Source organism: Moschus berezovskii, chromosome 10 (assembly GCF_049115385.1).
Source record: "Moschus berezovskii isolate FMDL1 chromosome 10, NW_MosBer_1.0, whole genome shotgun sequence".
Classification (NCBI taxonomy): domain Eukaryota; kingdom Metazoa; phylum Chordata; class Mammalia; order Artiodactyla; family Moschidae; genus Moschus; species Moschus berezovskii.
The window spans coordinates 74,676,049-74,700,835 of NC_142469.1; the positions used below are offsets into that span (position 1 = coordinate 74,676,049).

The 24,787-nt window shown below is 39.9% G+C and overlaps 1 protein-coding gene across 1 annotated transcript in view; it reads left to right on the forward strand.

The window, feature by feature from the left end:
• The window catches only part of LAMA2 (laminin subunit alpha 2), a 710,698-nt gene that overhangs the window by 570,082 nt on the left and 115,829 nt on the right, over nt 1–24,787 (forward strand). Inside the window, exons 40-41 of the mRNA XM_088840739.1 lie at nt 138–301; nt 2,637–2,775. Of these exons, the coding sequence (XP_088696865.1) occupies nt 138–301; nt 2,637–2,775 (303 nt within the window). The remainder of the gene's footprint in view (nt 1–137; nt 302–2,636; nt 2,776–24,787) is intronic.

Here is a 24,787-nt window from a genome sequence, read left to right on the forward strand (position 1 = left end):
TTCTTTTTTTTGCTAGGTTAGTAAATGTTAAGTGTTCTAAAAACCTAAGCATGTGTAATTATACCTCCAAGAGACGCTAATAAATAAGAGGAAGCGGGATTCACTTACTTAAATGCCTTCTTTTCTCTACATATCAGTACGTTGAAGACATTCAAACTAAATTGCCACCCATGTCCAAGGATCTGAAAGATAAAATAGATGACCTCTCCCAAGAAATAAAGGACAGGAAGCTGGCTGAGAAGGTGTCCCAGGCTGAGAGCCATGCAGCTCAGTTAAATGATTCATCTGCTGTCCTTGATGGGTATGTCATTTGTGTTTGGAAATGTCTATGTATCTTGACACTTGTCCAAAAGTTTTGACTAGCAGAAATGGTTGAGAGTTGCTTTCAAATCTTGATTTTTGTAATTATTAACATACAAACTGCATGGCCTTTCTGTGGAAAAGCCTAATTAGAAGGGTGTGGACAAAGCTCTACTGGAGCAGCATCAAAAGTCTGAGTTAAAAGTGAATTCAAATATTGCATGGTGGGGAGCGAACATTGCCTTAGGCTACACTTAGAAAAAATATTTTGTTCTTTATTAGAGAGCACAGCAGTTGCCTTATTAGCATTTTAAATAGTAATGTATAAACACACATTCTGATCCAAATTTCAGTTTTGTAATTTTAATGAAATCAAAACTATTTTTTGTTAAAGGGCTGACTCTTGAAAATGTGGTTCCATTGGTTCAGTTCAGTTGCTCAGTCTTGTCCGACTCTCTGCAACCCCATGGACTGCAACACGCCAGGCCTCCCTGTCCATTACCAACTCCTGGAGTTTACTCAGATTCCTGTCCATTGAGTCAGTAATGCCATTCAACCATCTCATCCTCTGTCATACCTGACTCCTCCCACCTTCAATCTTTCCCAGGATCGGGGTCTTTTCAAATGAGTCAGTTCTTCACATCAGGTGGCCAAAGTATTGGAGTTTCAGCTTTAGCATCAGTCCTTCCAACGAACACCCAGGACTGATCTCCTCTAGAATGGACTGGTTGGATCTCCTTGCAGTCCAAGGGACTCTCAAGAGTCTTCTCCAACACTACACTTCAAAAGCATCAATTCTTCGGTGCTCAGCCTTCTTTATAGTCCAAGTTTCACACCCATACATGACTACTGGAAAAACCATAGATGGACCTTTGTTGGCAAAGTAATGTCTCTGCTTTTTAATATGCTGTCTAGGTTGGTCATAACTTTCCTTCCAAGGAGCAAGCGTCTTTTAATTTCATGGCTGCAGTCACCATCTGCATTGATTTTGGAGCCCCAAAAAATAAAGTCTCTCACTGTTTCCACTGTTTCCCCATCTATTTGCCATGAAGTGATGGGACCAAATGCCATAATCTTAGTTTTCTGAATGTTGAGTTTTAAGACAACATTTTTACTCTCCTCTTTCTCTTTCATCAAGAGGCTCTTTAGTTCTTCTTCACTTTCTGCCATAAATGTGGTGTCATCTGCATTCTGAGGTTATTGATATTTCTCCTGGCAATCTTGATTCCAGCTTGTGCTTCATCCAGCCCAGCGTTCCTCATGATGTACCCTGCATATAAGTTAAATAAGTAGGGTGACAATATACAGCCTTGATGCTCTCCTTTCCTGATTTGGAACCAGTCTGTTGTTCCATGTCCATTTGTAACTGTTGCTTCCTGACCTGTATACAGATTTCTCAAGAGGCAGGTCAGGTGGTCTGGTTTCCCATCTCTTTTAAGAATTTTCCAGTTTGTTGTGATCCACATAGTCAAAGGTTTTGGCATAGTCAGTAAAGCAGAAGTAGATATTTTTCTGGCACTCTCTTGCTTTTTCAATGATCCAACAGAGGTTGGCAATTTGATCTCTGGTTCCTCTGCCTTTTCTAAATCCAGCTTGAACATCTGGAAGTTCACAGTGCACATACTATTGAAGCCTGGCTTGGAGAATTTTGAGCATTACTTTGCTAGTGTGTGAGATGAGTGCAATTGTGCAGTAGTTTGAACATTCTTTGGCATTGCCTTATTTTGGATTGGAATGAAAACTGGTGATTCCATACATAGCCTTTAAGTCTTTTTTTTTTTCCCTTTCAAACTCCATGAAGACACTACTATTTCAGTACTGCCCTGTGAAACAATAGCTTATTATAACTGGTATTCTTATATGGGTCCATGGGGGAGGGGCACAAGTGAGGTGTGTTTGACTAGTAAACAGCTTTCTCAGTATAACTGGGTTTGCTTCCCCTATAATTTGGGGATTGTCATAATAAAATAGGTGTATTAACTCCAAGAATAATTTTCATAAATAAATCTATATTTAATATACTCCATGTTAAAGGTTCTGTTTCAAAACTTAATATTCTTGATACGAAGGAAAATATTAATGTTTGAAGACCCTGGAAAAAATTCTTATATAATTCATTTTATTATAACAGTTCTAGCTTGGTTTTTTGGGAATATGAGTTTAAACTGAAAGCTACAATATAATACAATTAGTAAATACCTCACTGTGATTTGGGATTATCATTATGATATTGGCATGATCATTTGGAAGCCTTATTTGTTATAAGTAAGTTCTTCAAATATTCTTCATTTGAGTACCAACTACTCTGATATTCTCTTTTTGGGTAATCCCTACAGAATCCTTGATGAGGCTAAAAACATCTCCTTCAATGCCACTGCAGCCTTCAAAGCTTACAGCAATATTAAGGACTATATTGACGAAGCTGAGAAAATTGCCAGAGAAGCCAAAGTTCTTGCACATGAAGCCACAGAACTGGTAAGAAACGGATAGTGCTATGTACTGAGGTCAACCTTTTCAAATAAGTATCTAAACTAAATTTCTCAAATTAAAATAAGCTCTGGAAAATCCTGGCAAATTAGAATATTAGTTTTAAATTATTTTCAAAGGCTCCTTTTAAATTTTATCCAAAATAAATTGTCAATGTGCTGCAATCATAGCAGAACTCTTCTCAGTTACATACTACTTTCCACCACTAATAAGAGTTGTATTATTATCCCAGATGACAAATAGATTTGTGCCACCAGCTCATAAAGGAAAATGGCCAAACATAAGACTCTGAAGAGGGAAATTCATCACAATTATTCCATATGTCTTCAATAAGAAAGAGCTTTGAATATTAACACCATTGCTTATAGTTACATATAAGTTAATTCTATATAAAGTTTAATAATAAGGTGTACATTTTACAAAACATGCCAAATCATATATTTCTAAACTATTATACTGTTTTTATCAGTTGAAATATTTACCTTCAAAGCTACTTTTGGCTTCTTTCATTGTTCAAAATAAATTTTCAATTAATATTTTAGAGTTTGGGGGTTCTAGGTATAGCACATTATCTGAGTATTTTCAACAGTGACAAATTTTTTTCCTTTACATGTAGAGCAACATTTCGTAAACAGGTTATGTTTGCTAAACCTTGGCAATACTTTTTAGGTCAACTTTCATTTCATAGGAATCACACAGTTAGTTAAAATGTTCAGAACCATCACTTATTCCTTTGGCTTCACACCGAATCCTCCAAATACATCGGAATCTCAGGAGAAAAAAACCTTACCTGGACATTTGACTGTGAATAACATATGCAGAAATAATGGGTGTTGAAGAAACAAATCAGTATTTGCTTTGGTATTTAGCACAAATGCTTTCTTGGATTTCAGAGATAGTAGAGGTATTCACCACATGCTTAGACGGTTTATTTTATGGTCATAGTGAAAACATCATATTCCATCAGCAATTACTACTGTTTGGTTTCTCTGGAATGACTTTACTAATACCGTGTGTTCTTTTTTTTTTTTTTTTCATTCAAAGTCATGACACAATTATTATAAAAACTTACTTTTGTTCAGTTATCCTTTCAAAATGAAACATTTTTCAAATCTATTTGAGGATCCTGATCTTCAATTTCAAAATTTTCATCTGACCAAACTCTTCTTGGATGGCCATTTTCAGCATCTAGGACAGTGCCTGACAAATCATAGGCCTGCATGAGTGAATGCACGTCATTCTAATTGACGTTTTTCATGCCTGTTTACAACATTTTGTACAGAAAAAATCTCAATATTATCATTGCTTTATTTTTATAAACTTCTTGCATTTTATGCTAAAGAGCTGTTTCAGTTCAGTTCAGTTGCTCAGTCATGTCCGACTCTTTGCAACCCCAAGAATCACAGCACTCCAGGCCTCGCTGTCCATCACCAACTCCCAGAGTTCACTCAAAGTCATGTCCACAGAGTCGTGATGCCATCCAGCCATCTCATTCTCTGTCGTCCCCTATTCCTCCTGCCCCCAATCCCTCCCAGCATCAGAGTCTTTTCCAGTAAGTCAACTCTTCGCATGAGGTGGCCAAAGTACTAGAATTTCAACTTTAGCATCAGTCCTTCCAATGAACACCCAGGATTGATCTCCTTTAGAATGGACTGATTGGATCTCCTTGCAGTCCAAGGGACTCTCAAGTGTCTTCTCCAACACCACAGTTCAAAAGCATCAATTCTTTGGCACTCAGCTTTCTTCACAGTCCAACTCTCACATCCATACATGACCACGGGAAAAACCATAGCCTTGACTAGATGGACCTTGTTGGCAAAGTAATGTCTCTGCTTTTTAATATACTATCTAGGTTGGTCATAACTTTCCTTCCAAGGAGTAAGCGTCTTTTAATTTCATGGCTGCATTCAGAATCTGCAGTGATTTTGGAGCCCAAAAAAATAAAGTCTGACACTGTTTCCACTGTTTTTCCCTCTATTTCCCATGAAGTGATGGGACCAGATGCCATGATCTTTGTTTTCTGAATGTTGAGCTTCAAGCCAACCTTTTTACTCTCCTCTTTCACTTTCATCAAGAGGCTTTTTAGTCCATCTTCACTTTCTGCCATAAGGGTAGTGTCATCTGCATATCTGAGATTATTGATATTTCTCCCGGCAATCTTGATTCCAGCTTGTGCTTCTTCCAGCCCAGCGTTCCTCATGGTGTACTCTGCATAGAAGTTAAATAAGCAGGGTGACAATATACAAGCTTGACGTACTCCTTTTCCTATTTGGAAGCAGTCTGTTGTTCCACGTCCAGTTCTAACTGTTGCTTCCTGACCTGCATACAGGTTTCTCAAGAGGCAGGTCAGGTGGTCTGGCATTCCCATCTCTTTCAGAATTTTCCACAGTTTATTGTGATCCACACAGTCAAAGGCTTTGGCACAGTCAATGAAGCAGAAATAGATGTTTTTCTGGAACTCTCTTGCTTTCTCCATGATCCAGCGGATGTTGGCAATTTGATCTCTAGTGCCTCTGCCTTTTCTAAAACCTGCTTGAACATCTGGGAGTTCATGGTTCACATATTGCTGAAGCCTGGCTTGGAGAATTTTGAGCATGACTTTACTAGCATGTGAGATGAGTGCAATTGTGCGGTAGTTTGAGCATTCTTTGGCATTGCCTTTCTTTGGGATTGGAATGAAGACTGCCCTTTTCCAGTCCTGTGGCCACTGCTGAGTTTTGCAAATTTGCTGCCATATTGAGTTTAGCACTTTCACAGCATCATCTTTCAGGATTTGAAATCACTCAATTGGAATTCCATCACCTCCACTAGCTTTGTTCATAGTGATGCTTTGTAAGGCCCACTTGACTTCACATTCCAAGATGTCTGGCTCTAAATGAGTGATCATGCCATCGTGATTATCTTGGTTGTGAAGATCTTTTTTGTACAGTTCTTCTGTGTATCCTTAAGATAGTTTAAAGTCTAGTTTCTGCTTGCTTGAGTCCTTCAAGTCTACATCAGCAAAGTGGCTCTGTTATGGAAACAATTTGGCTCCCAGTAGGAAGGAAGGCTATTTCGTGTTCCCTCTTTCCTCTTGTCTCACGTTCAAGCCAGTCATCTCCAAAAGTAGTAGCTTCCCCCAAAACTCAAGCTCTCAAGTCAGGAGTTAGCATCTGTCCCAAGACATGCATTACATCTCTCCAAGTAAGGTCATAAAGTAAAGTTAGTCCCGTAAAGGATTCTGTGTACCTTTTGGATCCTCTAGATAGTCTCAACTGCAATTACTGTTTGAATTTCTACAAGACTGAGGCAGCCCCTCCTGAAAGGGTGCCCTAACTCTCAGCCTGCTCAGTTGGGAGCCCCAGGTAAAGGGATAAAGGGGCAAAATAAGAGAACAGGAGGCAGCTGAAGCTTTCATACCCAAATCTGCACCCTTAGGACATAAGTCTGGTGTGTCTCACAGAGAAATAAAGAACACATAAGGCACTTCTACCCGTTTCCCTTATTTTCTATGGAACCGGTCTAGTTGTAAAACAGTATCATAATTGAGAGACCCTTTAACAGGTCAGTGTTTCTCATCTTCCAAAGGATACCGTGGCCATTCAGTATCACAGAAGAAGATCAGGCATGTCTTTTTAAATTCTGGGGATCAAACTTGTCCCAGCTTTTTTTAAATACATTTTAAAGAAGTGGTTCTGGAACTGCTAGCTCCCATCTGTAAGAGAGAAAGAAGCGGCATCCACAATCTTGGCTTTTTTCCATCAGAAGCATCCTTCCCTGCTCTAGATGGGGGTGTAGCTGACTCTCCACCAAAGCTTTCTTTCCCTGGTCAGACTTGGTCTGTCCCTTACCAACGCAGGCGTCTTACTCGTCCCTCCCAGTTCTACCACGAAGGCAGGGTGGAGATGCACCAGGGGTAGACCTGATGGCATCCCAGATTGATTTAGTTCCATACCACTGACACCTTTGATTTGCCAGAGTAGTTTCCCAGAATGATTCCCAAGCTAGGACTACTGGGGAAAGCATCCGTCTTATGTGTGTCTGTGCACATTTCTGAGTACAGTCCTGACTGCATTAGAAGTCATTGTGAGTCATCAAAAGACAAATAACAGCCAGGATGTCCCTCCTGAGTGTCACCACGCCAGTATATGTGACAGCAAAAGAGGTGGTGGAGGGTTGGCCAGCAAGGAAAAAGTAATTTTTGTTCTCGAGCTATTAGGGTCAGTCCTTCCAGCTCATTTCTACAGATCCCACAAAAGGAATATCTAAGGAGTTGAGACAAAAGCCATCAGAGAGCCTTCTCTGGTCCACTAAGAGCTAGCGCTACCAAAGGAAGAAGCCCAGTGCATTTCCAATCTGACCAGATCCCACAATTCCCAATCTGTGTCCTCAAAAACCTCATGGTCAACAGCAGTGCTCCTGTCCATATAGATAGGAGGCACAGCCATGACAAAGACTCACTTTCAGGTTGCTGGCCCCTGAGACAGGCAGCCAAGAGAATAACTTCTAGCCTGAGAGATGTTCCTAGGGTTCTACCTCGCTTCAAACATGCTTCTAGTGACTTTCGGCTCCTAGCAAGGCTAGACACTTCCTAACTTGGGGTCTAAGTAAAAGTACATAGTAGCAGGATGGATCACTAGTCCCTTGAAAGTCTATGATCCAAAAGAGTAGGTTAGTAGTTCTAATTTCCCATGCAATTATGAAATGGTCAAAGAAACCAGGAAAAGCTGACCAAGAAAGGAAAGTTCAGTCCACACACTTTGCCCATTTCTTGTCCCTACCTTTGCAGGGACCTTGGGTGTCTCTTGGCATTGGCAGAGACAAGGCTCCCCTTTGGGGGACTGCCTTCAGTCATTATGAGGTACCGCACAACCACAGAACAGGGCTCAGTGCTTGCTTCGCTCAGGGCATGTCATTCATCCACAAAGCACATCGTAGAGTTAGTAAGTTAAGTGTTAGTCACTTAGTCGTGCCCGACTCTTTGTGACCCCACGGACTGCAGCCCATCAGGCTCCTATGTCCATGAGATTTTCCAGGCAAGGATACTGGAGTGGGTTGCCATTTCCTTCTCCAGGGGATCTTCCCAACCCAGGAATTGAACCCGGGTCTCCTGCACTGCAGGCAGATTCTTTACCAACTGAGCTACAAGTGAAGCCCCAAGAGTTAGTAAAGTAAAGCAGAAAACGTGTGTACTGAGAAAACAGAGAGGCTAGAGCTCTGAGTGTTCTTACCTTGTCCTGAAGATCCTGGAGGAGCCCCCAAGATGATAACTTATGGTGAACAGTGTCCAGTTCTTGATCTCCGAAGAAGATTTAGCTTCGGGACCAGGGACCAGGCTTGATCACTCAAGAGCTTTTGTGTAGCAGAGTTTTATTAAAGTACGAAAAGAGACAGAGAAAGCTTCTGACATAGACACCAGAAGGGAGACAGAGAGGGCCCCCTCACTAGTGTTAGCAAGGGAGTTATATACTTTTTTAATTAGTTATTACAATACATCAAAAGAATGTCTCAAGGTTGTAAAAATTTTACCAGAACCACTCCCACAATTTACATTTTAGGATAGAACTTAACAATAGAAAGATCCTACCAGACCCATTTGGGGTTTCTTTTACCTTGGTCGTGGGATATCTCTTCACAGCTGCTCCAGCAAAGCGCAGCCGCTGCACCTTACCTTGGACAAGGGGTATGTCCTCAAGGCCGCCCCTCCTGACCTTGAACGTGGAGTAGCTCCTCTTGGCCCGCCTGCGCCTGCGCAGCCACCGCCTCTCAGACATGGGGCAGCTCCTCTCAGCTGCCACCCCTGACTTCGGTTGTGGGGTAGCTCTTCTTGGCCATGCTTCTGCACGTGGTCGGTTGCGCCTCCAGAGCCAGCATCTCACATCTGCGCTTTGCTGTGAAGAGATATCCCACGACCAAGGTAAGAGAAACCCAAATAAGACGGTAGGTATTGTGAGGGGGCATAGAGGGCAGACACACTGAAATCATAATCACAGAAAACTAGTCGATCTGATCACGTGGACCACAGCCCTGTCTAACTCAATGAAACTAAGCCATGCCACGTGGGGTCACCCAAGACAGATGGGTCATGGGGGAGAGGTTTGACAGAATGTGATCCACTTGCCTTGAGAACCCCATGAACAGTATGAAAAGGCAAAATGATAGGATACTGAATGAGGAATTCCCCAGGTTGGTAGGTGCCCAGTATGCTACTGGAGATCAGTGGAGAAATAACTCCAGAAAGAATGAAGGGATGGAGCCAAAGCAAAACCAATACCAGTTGTGGATGTAACTGGTGATAGAAGCAAGGTCCGATGCTGTAAAGAGCAATATTGCATAGGAACCTGGAATGTTAGGTCCATGAATCAAGGCAAACTGGAAGAGGTCAAACAGGAGATGGCAAGAGTGAACGTTGACATTCTAGGAATCAGTGAACTAAAATGGACTGGAATGGATGAATTTAACTCAGATGACCATTGTATCTACTACTGTGGGCAGGAATCCCTTAGAAGAAATGGAGTAGCCATCATGGTCAACAAAGGAGTCCGAAATGCAGTACTTGGATGCAGTCTTAAAAACGACAGAATGATTTCTGTTCGTTTCCAAGGCAAACCATTCAATATTACAGTAATCGAAGCCTATGACCCAACCAATAATGATGAAGAAGCCGAAGTTGAATGGTTCTATGAAGACCTACAAGACCTTTTAGAACTAACACCCAAAAAAGATGTCCTTTTCATTATAGGGGACTGGAATGCAACAGTAGGAAGTCAAGAAACACCTGGAGTAACAGGCAAATTTGGCCTTGGAGCACGGAATGAAGCAGGACAAAGGCTAATAGAGTTTTGCCAAGAGAATGCACTGGTCATAGCAAACACCCTCTTCCAACAACACAAGAAAAGACTCTACACATGGACATCACCAGATAGTCAACACCGAAATCAGACTGATTATATTCTTTGCAGCCAAAGATGGAGAAGCTGTATACAGTTAGCAAAAACAAGACCAGGAGCTGACTGTGGCTCAGATCATGAACTCCTTATTGCCAAATTCAGACTTAAATTGAAGAAAGTAGGGAAAACCACTAGACCATTCAGGTATAACCAAAATCAAATCCCTTCTGATTTTACAGTGGAAGTGAGAAATAGATTTAAGGGACTAGAATATGATAGAGTACCTGATGAACTCTGGACGGAGGTTTGTGACATTGTACAGGAGACAGGGACCAAGACCATCCCCATGGAAAAGAAATGCAAAAAAGCAAAATGGCTGTCTGAGGAGGCCTTACAAATAGCTGGGACAAGAAGAGAAGTGAAAAGCAAAGGAGAAAAGGAAAGATATATGCATCTGAATGCAGAATTACAAAGAATAGCAAGGAGAGATAAGAAAGACTTCCTCAGCGATCAATGCAAAGAAACAGAGGAAAACAACAGAATAGGAAAACTAAGAGATCTTTTCAAGAAAATTAGAGATACCAAGGGAACATTTCATGCAAAGATGGGCTAGATAAAGGACAGAAATCATATGGACCTAACAGAAGCAGAAGATATTAAGAAGAGGTGGCAAGAATATACAGAAGAAATGTACAAAAAAGATCTTCACAATGAAGATAATCATGATGGCGTGATCACTCACCTAGAGTTAGACATCTTGGAATGTGAAGTCAAGTAGGCCTTACAAAGCATCACTACGAACAAAGCTAGTGGAGGTGATGGAATCCCAGTGGAGCTATTTCAAATCCTGAAAGATGATGCTATGAAAGTGCTACACTCAATATGCCAGCAACTTGAAAAACTCTGCAGTGGCCACAGGACGGGAAAAGGTCAGTCTTCATTCTAATCCCAAAGAAAGGCAATGCCAAAGAATGCTCAAACTACCGCACAGTTGCACTCATCTCACACGCTAGTAAAGTCATGCTCAAAATTCTCCAAGCCAGGCTTCAGCAATATGTGAACCGTGAACTTCCAGATGTTCAAGCAGGTTTTAGAAAGGCAGAGGCACCTGAGATCAAATTGCCAACATCCACTGGATCAACGAAAAAGCAAGAGAGTAGTTTTAATTTCATGGCTGCATTCAGATTCCGCAGTGATTTTGGAGCCCAAAAAAATAAAGTCTGACACTGTTTCCATTCTTTCCCCATCTATTTCCCATGAAGTGATGGGACCAGATGCCATGATCTTTGTTTTCTGAATGTTGAGCTTCAAGTCAACCTCTTCACTCTCCTCTTTCACTTTTATCAAGAGGCTTTTTAGTTCCTCTTCACTTTCTGCCATAAGGGTGGTGTCATCTGCATATCTGAGGTTATTGATATTTCTCTCAGCAATCTTGATTCCAGCCTGTGTTTCTTCCAGCCCAGCTTTCCTCATGATGTACTCTGCATAGAAGTTAAATAAGCAGGGTAACAATATACAACCTTGACGTACTCCTTTTCCTATTTGGAACCAGTCTGTTATTCCATGTCCAGTTCTAACCATTGCTTCCTGACCTGCATACAGGTTTCTCAAGAGGCAGGTCAGGTGGTCTGGTATTCCCATCTCTTTCAGAATTTCCACAGTTTATTGTGATCCACACAGTCAAAGGCTTTGGCACAGTCAATGAAGCAGAAATAGATGTTTTTCTGGAACTCTCTTGCTTTCTCCATGATCCAGCAGATGTTGGCAATTTGATCTATGGTTCCTCTGCCATTTCTGAAACCTGCTTGACCATCTGAAGTTCACGTTTCACATATTGCTGAAGCCTAGCTTGGAGAATTTTGAGCATGACTTTACTAGCGTGTGAGATGAGTGCAATTGTGTGGTAGTTTGAGCATTCTTTGGCATTGCCCTTCTTTGGGATTGGAATGAAGACTGACCTTTTCCCATCCTGTGGCCACTGCAGAGTTTTCCAAATTTTCTGGCATATTGAGTGCAGCACTTTTTGGGCTCCAAAATCACTGCAGATGCTGATTGCAGCCATAAAATTAAAAGACACTTACTCCTTGGAAGGAAAGTTATGACCAACCTAGAAAGCATATTAAAAAGCAGAGACATTACTTTGCCAACAAAGCTCTATCTAGTCACGGCTATGGTTTTTCCAGTGGTCATGTATGGATGTTAGAGTTGGACTGTGAAGAAAGCTAATCGCCAAGGAATTGATGCTTTTGAAATGTGGTGCTGGAGAAGACTCTTGAGAGTCCCTTGGACTGCAAGGAGATCCAACCAGTCCATTCTCAAGGAGATCAATCCTGGGTTTTCATTGGAAGGACTGATGCTAAAGCTGAAACTCCAATACTTTGACCACCTCATGCGATGAGTTGACTCACTGGAAAAGAGTCTGATGCTGGGAAGGATCGGGGGTGGGAGGAGATGGGACGACAGAGAATGAGATGGCTGGATGGCATCACTGACTCGATGGACATGGTCTGAGTGAACTCCGGGAGTTGGTGATGGACAGGGAGGCCTGGCATGCTGTGATTCATGGGGTTGCACAGAGTCGGTCATGACTGAGCGACTGAACTGAACTGAAGACTAAGGAATGTAGAGGGGAAAAAAGGCATTTGTCCTTTCCTCCTCCTTGAGAGTTCCAGACCTCTATCTCCAATTTGAGAGCCCCTGACCCCTTTCACCACCTCAGGGACTCCAGGCTTGTCATCAACCTGCCTAGGAATTGACTCTCTCACTTCACACTTAGAAGACTCATTTTCATGCCAACATGAAATATTCACTTATCCTCAGCACTGATGCTTATACATGATAGGCTAACCAAACTCAAACATAGAGCTAGGAGAAGTTTTAATGCATACAGCATATCCCCTTGTTCTTGTTATTCCGTCCCCACAAGCTGTGTAAAAATAATTAAATGTCTGAAAAATTGCTAAGTAAAGGCTAAAGAGAATCATTGATTTATTAAATGGCTATCAGCAAACACGCAGATGACTTATTTGGTGAGAAAGATTGTTAGACTGTGTTTCAGGAACAGAATAAATAAAGTTTTAATTTTAATAATTCATTATAATGTAGTTCCTATTGTACTAGAAAAGAAATATATTTGCCATTAAATTGAGCAATTACCTAGATAGAACTAACATTTCATAAATGTAAGGGCTGGTATTATTACTACAACTATAGATAAACATAGAAGAGTAAGATTAAGTTTATTTTTTTGTGTATGATAGAGTCATTTGAATCTAGGCCTACAGAGAAGGAAGAATGTCTTCAATGAATTAGAAACAAAGTACAAAGAGGCAAAGGAGGAATTTATACAAGGAGAAAAAAACGACCTGTTAGACAAGCAATAAAACAACCAATTATTACTGTGATGAAAATGGATGTGAGATAATATGAGAAGGAAAGAAAGCATTGAAAATAATATAGGGAAAAAAAACCCCAAATGAATGGTGGAATAATCTTAAAGCATAATTGACAACATTTTTAAAGCCACTTCACTTTTAAAAATCTGCTTAAGTCTAGCTATTTGTAGTGCATACATAATCAACAATGTAATTGAAAGGAAAATATGAGTGAGAAGAAAGTTGATCCTTTATTTTAATTAAATAGTGAGCAGGTGGAATCTATAAACAACTAAATATGGTAGTATAGTTGCCATGTAAACAGCAACAACCTCTTACCTTGCATATTTAATTTATGTAAATCTCAAAATGAAATATTATTTTAAGAACATGTTGTTGTTCAGTCACCCAGTCATTTCTGACTCTTTGCAACCCCATGGACTGCAGGATGCCAGTCCTCCCTGTCCGTCACCATCTCCCAAATTTTGCCAAAGTTCATGTTCATTACACTGGTGTTGCCATCCAGCCATCTCATCCTCTGATGCCCTCTTCCTTCAATCTTTCCCAGCATCGGGAACTTTCCTAGTGAGTCAGCTGTTCATATCAGGTGACCAGAATACTGGAACTTCAGCTTTAGCATCTATCCTTCCAATGAGTATTCAGGGCTGATTTCCCTTAAGGTTGACTGGTTGATCTCCTTGCTGTCCAGGGACCTCTCAGGAGTCTTCTCCAGCACCACAGTTTGAAGGCATCAGTTCTTTGACACTCTGCCTTCTTTACAGTCCAGCTCTCACAACCATACTGGGAAGACCATAGCCTTAACTATACAGACCTTTTAGGCAGAGTGATGTCTCTGCTTTCCAACACACTGTCTAGCTTGGTCATAGGAACATAAACTTTATGAAAAAACAAACACTACTGCTTTTCTAATGGGTTTCCCTTATGACTTAGATGGTAAAGAATCTGCCTACAGTCAAGAGACCCAGATCCATCCCTGGGACAGGAAGATCCCCTGGAGAAGGGAATGGCAACTCACAGTATTCTTGCCTGGAGAATTCCATGAACAGAGGAGCCTGATTGGCTACAGTCTATGGGATCGCAGAGTCAGACACAACTGAGTGACTAACACTTTCACACTTCCAATTTTCTATTAGTGTTGGGTGGGAAAATTACTATTATTGTATTATTGGTATAAAATTATTGTTTTCCCTACACACAGTCTCAAAGATAACATCTCATTTTGTACTTCTCATTGGTGGGCACAAGGAAAAAGAGAAGGGAAATATATCACTCTTTCAAAAATAGTATATGGAGATCCAGTAATTTCTTTCTAATCTCACTTGCTTTGATGCTATAAAAAGTCCTCAGACTCTAAAACAACAGAGAATTAAATCTTTAAAAACATTTCTAGATCATGCTGCTGCTAAGTCGCTTCAGTCGTGTCCGACTCTGTGCGACCCCATAGACGGCAGCCCACCAGGCTCCGCCATCCCTGGGATTCTATAGGTGAACTTAAAACCTGTATTATCAACCAGATCCGATTTTAGAAGTAGATGAAGAATAGATTTTATATGCTGCTGGAGCCTTGGGATGACAATAGTCATGATTTCAGTGGCCCTGGGAGATGAGACCCTCTGCCCTTTTCCACTGGGAAGTTCTTAGAGGATGTACACTTGAATCTGGTATACCCAAACAGCAAGCAACAATGACAAAACAGAAGGCTAATGTAGAATGGATTCTATTGTTCTTGTTCGTTAAGATCACGAAGAAGCATCACATAACAACCACACAATCTCCATCAACCCTGAAATGTTGCCCTCCTTCCTGTCTTAATTTCTTCCTCCCTTTCTCTTTTTCTCAGAGTGAATGGAATGTGTTCTGTGATATACACTTCAGTGTAGAAAATGTAGGCAGTCCACACCTTCTCTAGGTATCTTGCATAAAAAGAATTACTTTTTCATGTCCCGTGACAACTGAAGATTTCTTTTTTTTTTTTTTCTGTACTCTCTTCTTTACACTAGAATCACTGTTGTCGTCTAATGCTCTCTCCCTCTCTCTCACATAGACACTCTCTAATCTGGAATCCTCTTTCTTAGTTATTAATAGTCTCCGTGTTTAGCCTGATCTTCTCTAAGAATCAGCATTAGAAATTGAGAATTTATGCTGCCTTTCAACTCCAGTGGACAATGTGGGCTTCCTCTTTATTCTCCAAATCCATGTTCTGTCAGTCGATGCAATTATGCACCATTCCTGGGAGCCATGAGTCTAAATATCTGTAGCGTGATCTTTCCCAAACATATCTAGGAGAAAATAATGTACAATACAGAAGAAACTGGGGGTAATTTGTAAGTAATTCTTTTTCTCATAAAAAAATAATAGTGGGACAGTTAGTAAAGAACCAACTGGTGATTGCAGCCATGAAATTAAAAGACGCTTACTCCTTGGAAGGAAAGTTATGACCAACCTAGACAGCATATTGAAAAGCAGAGACATTACTTTGTCAACAAAGGTCCGTTTAGTCAAAGCTATGGTTTTTCCCATGGTCATGTATGGATGTGAGAGTTGGACTATAAAGAAAGCTGAGCACCACCAAAGAATTGATGCTTTTGAACTGTAGTGTTGGAGAAGACTCTTGAGAGTCCTTTGAACAGCAAGGAGATCCAACCAGTCCATCCTAAAGGAAATCAGTCTTAAATATTCATTGGAAGGACTGATGCTGAATTTGAAACTCCAATACTTTGGCCACCTGATGTGAAGAACTGACTCATCTGAAAAGACCCTGATGCTGGGAAAGATTGAGGGCAGGAAGAGAAGGGGACGACAGAGGATGAGGTGGTTAGATGACATCACCGACTCAATGGACATGGGTTTGAGTGAACTCCGGGAGTTTGTGATGGACAGGGAGGCCTGGCATGCTGCAGTTGGGGTCACAAAGAGTCAGACATGACTGAGTGACTGAACTTAACTACTAAAGAACAGTGCTGTGTAAGTGTTATGTAGACTTTACAGGAATTAAAGGGGGGGGTGGAATCTGGAAAAATTATCCAAGAGAAAAATATACCTAAAATTAAGTAGGTTTAAAGCTTTAGACAGAGTCCCTGGTGGCTCAGAGGTTAAAGCGTCTGTGGGTTCCAAACAAATATGTGAACTGCTGTTGTAAAGTGACTTCCCACTGTTAATTCCTTAATATAAGGAGAGTAAAAATCCATAGAAACTTCAAAAGGAGTTTTTTCTTGCTTTTGGGTCAAGAGTCTAGAGAATAAATTGGATTTTTGTAAATTTACTCTTATGTAGCAGGTCAATGGAGAGAAAAACCCTGTTAGAAAACAAGGATACTGGAAAGGAATGTCAGGGAGCTCTGATAACATAGCAGCCTGAGTTAATTCAGATCCCTCCTAATGTGAGAAATTCACAGAAATGTTAGATAAACTCTGTTTCAAAATTTAACACACACTTTATTTTGGAAAGAGGAAACAAAAGGGTAATCTGAAAATAAAAACAAGAGAAACATAATAGCACATCCTAAAGCTGGCACCTTAGTGACTCAATGAATTTGGAACATAAATATAGATCATATGTCTAGAGACTGGATTTTAAAAGCCCAAGCAGGGAGAGGAAAACATCACAAACTTCATCCTAAACCTATAAACAAAGGAGTCTTTTTTGACTAATGGAAAGTATGCAAAATTGTGAGACTTCCAAACAATTTTCTCATCAATGAACACTCCCTCTAGACCAGAACATACCAAGGAATCTTGTTTCTTTTCATGCCCCAGTTGTGAAAAATGTCTCTCATAAGCTGTTAAAACAATAAGCCTACGGGTTGAAGTCCAAATTATACCATATATTTTTACATATGGATTGAAGTTTGCATTGTACAAGACTTTCCAAGCTAAAATTTTAACAGAGGAGGGGAGAGGAATTGGTTCTTGCAACCCTTAGAATATCTAGAAGGACACAGAGGAGTGGTCTGTTTAGGTACACTGTAAATAATCAACTAGGAAAGAGGGTAGGCAGGCAAAGTATGTAAAATGACCCTGAAGTTATTCAAAAATCTGAAAGAGGATATACAATAAAAGTGTTTAAAATTATTGCAATGTTAAAAAAGAATAGAAAAGAGTGATAAAAAGAAAAACTACAGAAGATTATGGAAATGTATAATAGAAGCAAATAAAATTTCTAAAAATAAAAAATATATAGTAAGTATAGCTAAAAATTGAATGGGAAAGCTAAACAAAGGAGAAAGAGAATGAATTAATTGAAAGAGTTGAATACATTACCCAGAATGCAAAAATCATGGTAAAATATAAAAGAAGTATAAAAGACAAGGAATATACCTTGTAAAAATGCAATGTAAATCTATTAGGGCTTCAGAAATTGATAAGAGTGAGAAGAGGGAAGTAGTAATAGTAAAAGAGATACTGAAAATTTTCAAGCTTGGTGAAAGATAATTTCTCAAAGAAAACCCTCCACGATAAACGAGCTTCCCTGGTGGCTCAGACAGTAAAGAATCTGCCTGCAATGCTGGAGACCTGGGTTTGATCCCTAGGTTGGGAAGATCCTTTGGAGAAGAGCAGGGCAACCCACTCCAGTATTCTTGCCTGGAGAATCCCCATGGACAGAGGATCCTGGTGGGCTACAGACTATGGGGTCACAAAGAGTTAGACAAGACTGACTAAGCACACACACTTCACAATAAATAAAATTAAATCTATACCTGGAAAGATCGTTGTTAGACTGTGGAAGTCAAAGAGAAAGAGAAGACAATATCTTAAAATAATCTAGAGAAAAAAGACTTTGGGTCAGACACTGAGTACACAGCTGCAGCATCAGGAGCTTTAAAAGATGCTGAATCTCTGCTTGCTTTCTGCTCTGTGCCTTCAGTTCTTGGTGACCATGGCGTTCAGTTTAACTCCTACTTCCTTTTCCCAGAGAAGACTGTCTCCAGAATTAAAAGGTAAGCTAAAAATAGCCCTCATGAGGACAGAAACACTAATAACTCTGTGAGAATTTCACTTTCACTAGATTCTGTGATTTTCATATAGGTAATACTTGGTATTAGCTGATCACTAAATGTCAGTTGCTCCCTCCCGTCTCCAAACACTGATGCTAGGAATCTAGAAAGGCTAGGATGCTCCAGATTTTCAGAATAGATGCCACAAGGGACAGGAAAGTTGAATAGAGAAAATTTCAAAGGAAATATAAAATTTATTTCCCTACTTAGATTGAAATCATCTATGAATATTTATTTGAATGTAGTTGTCTTGTAAGATTTTCTTTTTAGTGATTAGAATTAAGTTCAAGGGGTGTGCTGAAGTTTCCTAATCAGGATGTGGGAAGAAGATAGAAGGTCAGAACTCGAGGATTAGAAGATCTGTCTCCAAGTTGGATGCATGTTGTCCATGTCCTGAGCTGTGTCAGTTAAAGACTAGCTTTTTAAGAAACTGCACATTTTCTTCTGCTCTCTCTCTTGGCTTAATGCCAATAGTTAATAATCCCCAAAGCTTAAAATTTATCTTTTAACCTGGTTTAATATTAAGTCTCCAATTATCCTTCTTTGATGCAATTGTGATACTTGTAATAGGTAACTTCTGAACTGTTTATTACCATGAGGTATTAAGCATGTTTACATTTTCAATTTTTTCTTTGTTTTTAAGCCTTTTGTCAAGCCACGTATTTATTGTACTTAATATACAGAGGCATTATGAAACACATAGGAATAAAGATAAATAGAATTCTGGCCTGTCCTCAAACCATTATCATTTAATTTTTTATTATTTGTCATGTTAGTAAAAATAATACTTTCCAACTTTTACTACATTATTCTTTTCATTATATTTTTAAATTTTCTTTTTATTTTTATTATTCTTTATTTTAATATTAGTAGTATTAGTCCCAATAATCTTCTTTTTTATTAGTTTTTGAATCCTTATATAGCTAGATTCTTTTGATACCACTGCTACTGGTCAATAAATCATATAATCAAATACTGTGAATTTTGCAATAGTATGATTAAACATTAAGGTATTTCTAATGACTATTTATTTAGAAATGTGGTCATATCTTCTCTTCAGTCTGTATTATTTAATATTTGCTTTGTGTAATTGGATGAACCAAAATACATAAAGAATTCTTGCAAGGTCATTTTTGAGTTTTTATTTCCTACATAAAGAACTGCAAATATTAGCAGAATACACATTGTAATCAAAAGGCCCAATAAAATATTGTCAGTCAAGTTTTAAACTTTAACTCACATGTACCTTGTATTCTATTCTGTCAGCCATTACTTAGAAGTTATTCAAACAGTAATTTTGATTTCTTTTTAATATCTATAATCATTGGAATTTAAATTCTATACCAGTGTAGTGTTAATGGAAAAAATAGTATAATCCATAATAGGTTTGACAATTGAATCTGTCAATACAGCTGGTGAACATTTTTTCTCCATCAGCAATTCAGGAACTTATCTAAGAACTGACTGATTCATGGAAGAGCAAATATAAAAAAGTCAGTGAGGGTCTAAGTTACACAGAAAAATATTGGATCTGTGTGTGAGAATGGTATTCCTTAAGCCAGCTAACATAATATACTCATTTGAGTAAATAACTTTTAAAAATCTATTGAAAGCAGAGAAACAAACTTCTGTTTTATTACCCAGAATTTGACATATTTAAAAATTCAGGGCATAAATTGTTAGAAATTAAATCAAAGAGTTTGATTAGTCAGCAACACAGAAATTCTTTGGGGTGATGCTATAATGCAATCGGAGAAGGCAATGGCAAGCCACTCCAGTACTATTGCCTAGAAAATCCCATGGATGGAGGAGCCTGGTAGGCTGCAGTCCGTGGGGTCACTAAGGGTCGGACACGACTGAGCGACTTCACTTTCACTTTTCACTTTCCACTTTCACACATTGGAGAAGGAAATGGCAACCCACTCCAGTGTTCTTGCCTGGAGAATCCCAGGGACGGGGGAGCCTGGTGGGCTTCTGTCTATGGGGTCACACAGAGTCGGACACGACTGAAGTGACTTAGCAGCAGCAGCAGCATAATGCAATATAAATTTAAACTAATTTTATTCAAGATAACACTGCTCTCAGACCTGCTACTTGAGATTTCCACCAACAGGAATAAATACAAGAATAAATATAGGACTAATCAAGAAGTGAAATTGCCATGTTGAGTTTGATTCTGGACATTGAATGGAAAGAAAGGCATAAGCCCTCTAAAGATGTTCTCTAAATCAACAGACATTTCTCCATTGTCTTTCCTCAGAATCAAGACTCCCTGTGGTACCCACCAATGCTACTCTCAATAACTTGTCTAGTCCCTACCTCATGGCAACAAGTCAGCGGCACCCAGAGGTGCTGGAGCAATGGTTCTCATGCTGTGATTGGTGAAAACCTGTTTTCACTTAGTTACTATACATGTAGTGGTTTTTCAGTCTCTAAGTCAAGTCTGACTCTTGGCAACCCCATGAACTGCAGTATGCCAGGCTTCCCTGTTCTTCACTGTTCCCCAGAACTTGCTCAAACTCATGTCCATTGAATTGGTGATGCCATCTCATCCTCTGTCGCCCCCTTCTCCTCCTGCCCTCAATCTTTCCCAGCATCAGGGTCTTTTCCAATGAGTTGGCTCTTTGCATCAGCTGGCAAAAGTATTGAAGCTTCAGCTTCAGCATTAGTCCTTCCAGTGAATATTCAAGGTTGAATTCCTTTAGGATTGACTGGTTTGAACTCCTTCAGTTCAATTCTTCAGTGCTCAGCCTTCTTTATGGTAACTCTCACATCCATACATGACTACTAGAAAAACCATACCTTTGACTATATGGATCTTTGTAGGCAAAGTCATGCGTCTGCCTTTTCATGTTCTGTCTAGGTTGGTCGTAGCTTTTTTCCAAGGAGTAAGCGTCTTTTAATTTCATTGCTGCAGTCACTGTCTGCAGTGATTTTTGGAGCCCAGGAAAATAAAATCTGTCACTGTTTCCCCTTTTTTCCCCATTTCTTTACCATGAAGTGATGGGACCGGATGCCATGATCTTAGTTTTTGAATGTTGAGTTTTAAGCCAGGTTTACTCTATATACTATTTTTTTTAAAGATTTATTTATTTAGTTTTGACTGTGCTGGGTCTTCATTGCTGCAGCCTTTCTCTAGTTGCTGAGAACAGTGGGCTACTCTTCGCTGTTGCAGAGCAGGGGCTATAGGCATGCTCTAGGCATATAGGCTTCAGTAGTTGTGGCCCACAGGCTTAATTGCCCCCCTGAATGTGGGATCTTCACAGACAAGGGATCTAGCTCGTGTCCCCTGCATTGGCAGGTGGATTCGTAACCATCTGAATATACTGAAGACTGAATATACTTTTAAATCCTCTCTTGATTGTCTTTCTCGGTGTTCATTCAGTTCAGTCGCTCAGTCATGTCCGACTCTCCGCGACCCCATGAATCACAGCACGCCAGGCCTCCCTGCCCATCACCAACTCCTCGAGTTCACTCAAACTCATGTCCATCGAGTCGGTGATGCCATCCAGCCATCTCATTCTCCGTCGTCCCCTTCTCCTCCCGCCCCCAACCTTTCCCAGCATCAGAGTCTTTTCCAGTGAGTCAACTCGTCGCATGAGGTGGCCAAAGTATTGCAGTTTCAGCTTTAGCATCAGTCCTTCCAATGAACACCCAGGATTGATCTCCTCTAGAATGGACTGGTGGAGAAGGAAATGACAACCCACTCCAGTGTTCTTGCCTGGAGAATCCCAGGGACGGGGGAGCCTGGTGGGCTTCTGTCTATGGGGTCACACAGAGTCGGAAATGACTGAAGTGACAGCAGCAGCAGCAGCAGCAGAACGGACTGGTTGGATCTCCTTGCGGTACAAGGGACTCTCAAGAGTCTTCTCCAACACCACAGTTAAGCATCAATTCTTCAGCGATCAGCTTTCTTCACAGTCCAACTCTCACATCCATACATGACCACTGGAAAAACCATAGCCTTGACTAGACGGACCTTTGTTGGCAAAGTAATGTCTCTGCTTTTTAATATACTATCAAGGTTGGTCATAACTTTCCTTCCCAGGAGTAAGCGTCTTTTAATTTCATGGCTGCAATCAGCATCCACAGTGATTTTGGAGCCCAAAAAAATAAAGTCTGACACTGTTTCCACTGTTTTTCCATCTATTTCCCATGAAGTGATGGGACCAGATGCCATGATCTTTGTTTTCTGAATGTTGAGCTTCAAGCCAACCTTTTCACTCTCCTCTTTCACTTTCATCAGGAGGCTTTTGAGTTCCTCTTCACTTTCTGCCATAAGGGTAGTGTCATCTGCATATCTGAGATTGTTGATATTTCTCCCAGCAATCTTGATTCCAGTTGTGCTTCTTCCAGCCCAGAGTTCCTCATGATGTACTCTGCATATAAGTTAAATAAGCAAGGTGACAATATACAGCCTTGACGTATTCCTTTTCCTATTTGGAACCAGTCTGTTGTTCCATGTACAGTTCTGACTGTTGCTTCCTGACCTGCATACAGGTTTCTCGGTGTTATCAAGCTGCAAATTTGCAGTCATGAATTCTAAATTCTTATGAGTAAGTTTTGGAGATTTTCTGTTCCATCATTTGGTCTCCTTTTCAGTTACCTTCAGTCCTCCAGAGGCTCATCTAACCCCTGTCCCATCTTAGGATATTATGTGATGCCAGGATCTACAGCTTTTCACCAGATTTCTGACCAGAGTCATTCCTTTGGGTTGTTTCTGAACTCATTTTTTATTTAGTGTTTCATTTTAGTATCCTAGAGATTTTTGAAATATAGGTTATTTTAAAACACATTTAAAATCAATGCACAGTGATTTTCTTATTTTAAAATTGAAAGTGATCTTTTATGACAAAAGCAGTTCATATCCATTATACAAAAATAGGAAATACAAGCAAAAGGAAGAAAATCTAAAATGTGTATAATCTCACTAACCACAAATAATCACTTTTATAATATTGTTTATCTGTCCATATCGTTTCCTGTACAAATGGTTTTTTTACAAATGGATAACTTTTGCATAACTGTTTTTATAGTTTAATATATCTAATTAACATCACATACATTTTTTTCAATGTAAAATTTATATATAAAAATATATTATTAAAAAAATTTATAATATAAAAGTTATATCTTTTAAAATGTATCCAGGACTAGACCACCCTTTTTGCTAAGAACTTGTTTTATTATAGTAAGAAATTTCTCCCCAATTTTTAGCAACAGTCTAACATGCCCAAATATAAATTTCTTGACATATATTTTACATAAACACATTGCAACTAATTACCGGTCCTTACATATACCTCTGCACATTTTGGACAGCCTTCTTTATTTAAAATGTAAGGTAGAGAGGGCCCAATGATGTTGAATAAGAGAACCCAGACGCCAAATAGATAATGTAACAGGCTTTAATGGCTGCGCACCCCCGGGCGGAAGCCCAAGACCTAACAGAGCGAGGTCAGAAAGTCCACGCCGAACAAAGGCAAGAGGCAACTTATATAACTTTGGGCAAGATTTGGAGTGGTGGTCTCTCATAGGTCAGTTAGCGGGGGCAAGACTGGGTTGGTTGCCCGGTCTGCTCAAGGTTGTGCTGACTCAGCGGAATAGTTCTTGCTGTTTCTGGGCAGGAGGTTAGGAGGGGGAGGTTAGGAGAGGGTTGATCTCTACCAGGAACCGATACTTCAAGGACACTAGCAATGGGGGAGGGAATGAGGGAACAGAGCACAATAGTCAGGCTTTTTCCGCCAGTGGGAAAAAGAAAAAGGGGGAAGGGAAGAGGCCAAAATGGCCACTGAGGTCTGACCTTACAAAAAAGATTTTAAGTTTATAATCATCTAAGTCACATATTATCTTGACAAATTATCCACTTTGGAAATGTGCAAGATTTGTCTTCTAAAATAAATTATTTCATAACAAAATAAGTTATAAACCATGCTGATGAATTTTCAGCTAGTACTTTCTTTAGAAAACAAAAACAAACAACAATTATACATCTCTCCTTAGTGCCAACTTTTTCAATGAATTCAGAAAATTTATCTCTAATGAAGTTGTTTGAAGGCCACTTAGAAAAATAATAAGAATATAGAAAGAAATATAAACAATAACTTTTTTAATTTGCTTATTTAAATAATCAGTCACATATGGATTTACCATCCTGATAAACTTAACTTCAGGCCTCACCTTCACATCTTCTTCCCCTAAGTGCACCTCCTCTGACAACAGACACCTAGATATTTCCATGTTCCTTTGTGTCAGTAATCATTTTCTGAATAAGGAATTTTTCCACTGCACTGCACCACTCCACTGCACTTCTATTAGAGAAGGCAGAGTCATTCTGTCTTTGAATATCAGAGATTACTCCAGTGCTTGAAAGAGCTGTTGCTGTTGCTGCTGGTAAGTCGCGTCAGTCATGTCTGACTCTGTGAGACCCCAAAGACGGCAGCCCACCAGGCTCTGTCCCTGGGATTCTCCAGGCAAGAATATTGGAGTGAGTTGCCATTTCCTTCTCCAATGCATGAAAGTGAAAAGTGAAAGTGAAGTCACTCAGTCGTGTCCGACTCTTCGTGACCCCACAGGCTGCAGCCTACCAGGCTCCTCCATCCATGAGATTTTCCAGGCAAGAGTACTAGAGTGGGTTGTCATTTCCTTCTCCTTGAATGAGCTATACACTTTTATTGGGTAAATCAATCAATTCATTCATCTATTAATCAGTGACACGGTGCCTTAACAAGTCACTATGAATA